The following is a 5371-nucleotide window of genomic DNA, read 5'->3' as shown; positions in this document are numbered from 1 at the left end:
TGATGATTAGTTGTGTATCTGGATGCAAAGCAGTATATCTGATGTAAATATCTCCCTAATTTTTCAGTGATAAAACTGCGAATTGACTGAATTTTTCAGAGATAAAACTGCGAATTGACTGAACAAGGCCCGTCCTGGCATCATTCACAACACCATTCCATGTTTGTCGTCGTCTTCAAAATCATTTACGTCTTTTCACTAGTCATATGCGTATTCTTGCTAATCGTGGCTCTTGCCATACGTAGAGTTTGGCGTGGCGCACGAGAATCTCGAGCCTTGCAAGTAAATAATTGATTTATGGTTGTAAATAAAAGAAAACATGAAAAGAATAGTTTAATACAGGAAAAAAGGATTTGCGATGTGTAAAAGCTACATTGTATATTCTAATGTCACATTAGAAACAAGAAAACGAAAGAAAGACACAAGAGGATAAATGAATCTCAAAGGATCCATGACAATGCACTGTTATTAATAAACATAAGGAAGGATTCTATAGGGGACCAGTCTAAGATACTCAGCCCAAATCTCCTTGTACTTCTCTGCACATCGTTCCTCGTCTCTTCGCTCTCTCCATATCAACAGTATCAGGAGGTATATCGGGTAGAAATATGGAACCGGAGAACTGTGACAATGCACAAGAACAACATCATTGAAACATCCCAGATTAGTTTTGTTTAAAGTGATCAGAAAAGAACTTGCATAGCTTTGGAAAGTTCAAATGGTGTTCCCAAATCAAATTCTCAGGTTACAGATCAACATCTAAACGTTGGACAAAGCAAGCAACATCAAGTCGACATATCTTAGGCTTTGTAAGGTTGCCCTCAAGCAGAAAAGTTACCTTATTCCACAGGGCAAACTGAAAGACAGAGCAAGCATCAAGTCGCCAAGGTAATTACAGTGCCTTGCGATTCCCCTGCCATGTTTTAAATAGCAAGTTATCGTAGCATTGTTCATCATTCGGACAATCAAGAAAAGAAACTAAAGAATGAGACGAAGACTATACCAATAGCCTGAAGCAAGCAACTTTCCACCAACCACCACTGGAGGCTTACCCCATATAGGTGTTTTAGGGTTCTTCTTAAAGATATGTTTTTGTTTGTTAGCCCCTCTAAAAACCATGTACCTGCCAGGAAAAGAATATGTGAGTTTCTTAGTTTAGTTTCTAAGAATGTAATATAAAACAGTGACACAGAACTTACCCTATCAAGAACACAAAGCAATTGGCTACAATAGCAGGAGCTGTTAGTTCTACTTTGTTGTGCAAAAGCCACCAGCCCTGTACCAAGTAAAAGACAATCCAGTCACAGAGCGATCAAGCATTCATACTGTTTCTGAGAACAACGGTTTACATGCCAACATGATAAGATTATAAAACTAATGTAAGTCGTGTTTGTTTTCAAGCACGCAGTTACATGCCTGGATGCTAAAAGTGAAAGGAATCCACAGGAGATCTCCAAACACCAGCATGAAGCCCAACCTCTCTGCAATTATGTCCCACCTGTGCAAAAAAAAAAGAACGACAGTCCGTACTTAGAGAGACCCAACTAAATGAGATAATATTAATAAGTCAATATATGTTTGCTCAAGACGCCATGAACTTACGTGGAGGTCATATACTCTTCATGAACAAAGTAGTCCAATATATATAACTGCAATTACGAAGTTAATCAAAACTAACAAAACATGGATGGTCAGGGAACTTCATGACGCAGGTGTTGTAAGTAAAGCAAATGTACCGCACAGAAAATCTGGTAAAGAATCATGGACTGACTCAAGGAACCGTCCTGAAAACTTTTTGCCAGAATAGAGAGATTGATAAGCAGCCATCCCATCATCCCGGCTCTGACAAAGAAAAACCTATACAAGTAATATCGTAATAATAAACATGTGGAACTGAAGCAGTGATCCTATCCGGACCTACAAATAGAAGAAAAAAGGGAAACGACAGGATTACTTGAGATCGATGCTCATAAACTGAGGATTCAGCTGTATTCCAAACCACCTATCACATGATACAAACAAGAAGAGAAAAAAAAATAGTCAAAGCAGCTCTTTGAAAGAAGCAAGTAAAAGACATAAAACAGGAACTTCGGTTTCAAATTGACTTAAGTGCAAAAACTAAGCCAGTGCTAATTGATAAGAATAAAGATCAATCTTCAGTCTTCCCCAGGAGAAACGACTAGACGATATTCATGCTTCTATACAATCACTGTTTCCTACTCCACAGTGTAACCAGACTACGGATTATTCATTACTTTTTGCTCTTGCAAGAAAGCAGTTCGTAGAGTATATCTACAAATGTATTATGCCAAGTACCAGTCATGTACAAGATTTCCTGAGATATGAGGCTTTAAGGAAGAACTCTTATCCGAAGAATTGCGCCCGGTAATATACAATACAAGTGTCACCTGAAAATTAATAACAGAAACAATGGAGCTTAAATCTGATACTATGGTATAAGAAGAAGATCCACAATACAGATTTTAATAAATCTTACCAAAACACAGAAGATAAAAGTAGCAGAGAGCAACTCAAGTCCTCTATCAGCAACCACCTAAATCAAATAACATCTTGATGCTATGAGTAAAAAAGTATATATCATCAAAGATTCACAGTATAACACTTACAAGAGGTGACAAAACGCCGAGTTTTGCAGAAACTCCCAAAATAGTGACCAGCATTGTTAGTGCCAGTAGACCTGAACATCATTTTTTGGAGACAAATCAAACTTTCGAGAGCTCAGAGAATACTAGAATCAGATCCAAGTAACCAACCATTGCATCGGTAACGAAGCTGAGAGCCATCTGACAAAACGACGCCGCGGATAACTTTTCCAGGGAGGATTTCTCCGGCGACGGCCAAGTAGACGAAGTAAAACACCAGCACGTAAACCTAAATTACGAATTGATCAGGGACGTTGAATCGAAAAGGTACAAAGAGAGAGAGAGAGAGAGAGAGATAGCTTACGGATTGCGATGAGGGAATGAGAGATGGTAGAAGAAGACGGAGATCCATAACTAGCAGAAGGATTCAATGTAATGTAGAAGAGGAAGCATTCAATTCAAAAACTCGAGTGTATCGCCCTCCTCTCCTCTCCTCTCCTCTTGACTTTGTTTAATTCAGATGGCAGAAGAAGAAACCGTTTTAGTTTTTATTTTAGTGGGAAGCTCTCGTGGACTCTGCTGAGTTCACTTGATTAATTTGGTATATTTTCAAAACTACCCTTACACTCTTAATTTCATACGAACAAAGCCATAAACTAAATAATTCGTTTTGTAAGTATTCCCTAATCAAGGTCATTTCCTTTTTTTTAATCCTCTGTTCACGTAACAACAGTAAATCTAGAGAAACTCTGGTGGTTGTGTGGCGTGGTACTGTGGTTTGGCTTGCTTGCATACTTTTTTTTTTTTGAAACCAGTTTGCTTGCATACTTAAACCATCGATTTTAATCATAATCTAAAAATCTCACTGAATCCGACTCGATAGAAATAAAACCAAACCAATCCAAATTTGACATAAATATTAAATAAATCTTGTTTTACGGAATTTTGGGTTATGAATTTTACATTAACTCAAATGAATTTCTGAAAAAAAAACTGATAATCTATACTATTAAAAAGGAAGCAGTCTTGAAAATCGACTTATACAAGTTGTTTTGAAACCTTTCATTTTTTTAGTCCAACCTATTACATATAACAAAATCTTATAACTAACCTATTTTATATCAATTTAATAAGATTCTCCTTCGTTTAAATAAAGCCTATTACTGTTATTAACTTTAAATGTTACTATAATCTAAACCGTTGACTTCTAACATTTTAAATATGTGCGTAAGAAAAATTTGTATAAACCACTGTTTCTATTATTAATGTTTATATAATTTTTTTGTATCGAATGATGGTGTGGAATTAATTTAAAATCTAGTTCAAAATCTTAAAAAAGAACTTGTACTATATATGATCTCAATCCAGAATATCACTGAAACGGAAGGATAAAAAAGTAGAGCTTTAATAAGATAGATTAGATTTTGACCCGTCCTTAAAAGGGCGGATATATTCTTTTATTTTAAATTTATTTTTTTTATTTGTTTTTTATTTATGATTATATTTGTATTTTTGTAATCATATTTGTGTATAAATTTAGATCAAAATATATTGTAATTTAAAAATTGATCTTGTATACGCACGGTTAAGGCTGAGTTGCGGGTCAAACTCGCCCCGCTGACCCGCCAACCCGCGGATTTTCAACTTTGTTTTGGTTAAAAATATGACCCGCACAACCTGCAAACAAATAATATTGTTCATGCATCCGCTCCTCTTAATTTTGTGGTTATCCGTGGGTTATATACATATTTTAAAAATCATTATTTAATTTAATTACTTTAAAAGTATATTTATAATAAAAAATTTATACATGACTTAAATTTTAAATTATTATTTTTAAATTCTTGTATTTAAAAGTATTTACTTTTTTAATTTTTATTTTTTAAATAATTTGCGGATCGACGGGTAGTCGCGATCCAAAATCCACCAACTCATACTAAACCCGCATAAAAAACTCATAACCCGCATCCGCAAATCAATTTTTCAAATAGTTGGACGAAAAATAATTAGTTAGTGAAAGGATTCACAATTTTTTTAAGTAAATTTTTTGGTAGTGATTTCCTTTTAATAGTATAGATGAGCTACAATGTTGTTTTAAATTAATTCCACACCATCATTCGATACAAAAAAGTTATATAAACATTAGTAATAGAAACAGTGGTTTATACAAATCTTTTTTACGCACATATTTAAAATGTTAGGAGGCAACGGTTTAGATTATAGTAACATTTAAAGTCAATAACAGTAGGTTAGTTATAAGATTTTGCTATAAAATAGGTTAGTCATATTTAAAATCTTATTAAGTTGCTATAAAATAGATTAGTTATAAGATTTTGTTATATGTAATAGGTTGGACTAAAAAAATGAAAGGGTCCAAAACAACTTGTATAAGTCGACTTTTCAAAGCTGATTCCCTTTTAATAGTATAGATGACGCCGTAACAGTTAAGAAAAAAAAAATTGCGGTGAGCGTGGATCGAACACGCGACCTTCAGATCTTCAGTCTGACGTTCTCCCAACTGAGCTATCCCCGCAATTTGAATAATATGTACAAGGAAATCTAATAAACGCGTATACTATTTGACAACTTATACTATAAAATTGAAGCGTTAAGTGTATAGCAATTAGGTGTAAACTACCATAACTCATTGTGACATCCTATTCCACAAATATATATACTGTGGGTTTATTTATTGATAGTAAAAATTGTATGACAAAGGTAATGTCTAATGTTTAGAATTGGGAGAGCAAAAGGTGTGTGTGAAAAAA

The 5371-nt window shown here is 34.4% G+C and overlaps 1 protein-coding gene and 1 non-coding gene across 2 annotated transcripts; both read right to left on the bottom strand.

Annotated features, from left to right (window-relative positions):
• Positions 1-316: 316 nt before the first annotated feature.
• Positions 317-3133, bottom strand: LOC130506150 (delta(14)-sterol reductase). The gene is made up of 13 exons (XM_057000786.1): positions 2968-3133; positions 2775-2892; positions 2628-2698; positions 2498-2554; positions 2317-2408; positions 1955-2002; positions 1737-1857; positions 1603-1649; positions 1417-1498; positions 1200-1276; positions 1004-1123; positions 839-913; positions 317-622 (listed from the first exon to the last, which is right to left on the bottom strand). The coding sequence occupies exons 1-13, from the start codon at positions 3013-3015 to the stop codon at positions 469-471; spliced, it is 1110 nt and encodes a 369-aa protein (XP_056856766.1). The 5' UTR covers positions 3016-3133; the 3' UTR covers positions 317-468.
• A 1930-nt stretch (positions 3134-5063) lies between these two features.
• On the bottom strand, positions 5064-5136 carry TRNAF-GAA (transfer RNA phenylalanine (anticodon GAA)). The gene has a single exon. It is a non-coding gene; the product is annotated as a tRNA-Phe (tRNA).
• Positions 5137-5371: the final 235 nt, after the last annotated feature.

The sequence above is a fragment of the Raphanus sativus genome, unplaced genomic scaffold, assembly GCF_000801105.2.
Source record: "Raphanus sativus cultivar WK10039 unplaced genomic scaffold, ASM80110v3 Scaffold2938, whole genome shotgun sequence".
Classification (NCBI taxonomy): domain Eukaryota; kingdom Viridiplantae; phylum Streptophyta; class Magnoliopsida; order Brassicales; family Brassicaceae; genus Raphanus; species Raphanus sativus.
Note: the sequence above shows the minus strand (reverse complement) of the source record. Positions and strands in the feature narration are given on the sequence as shown.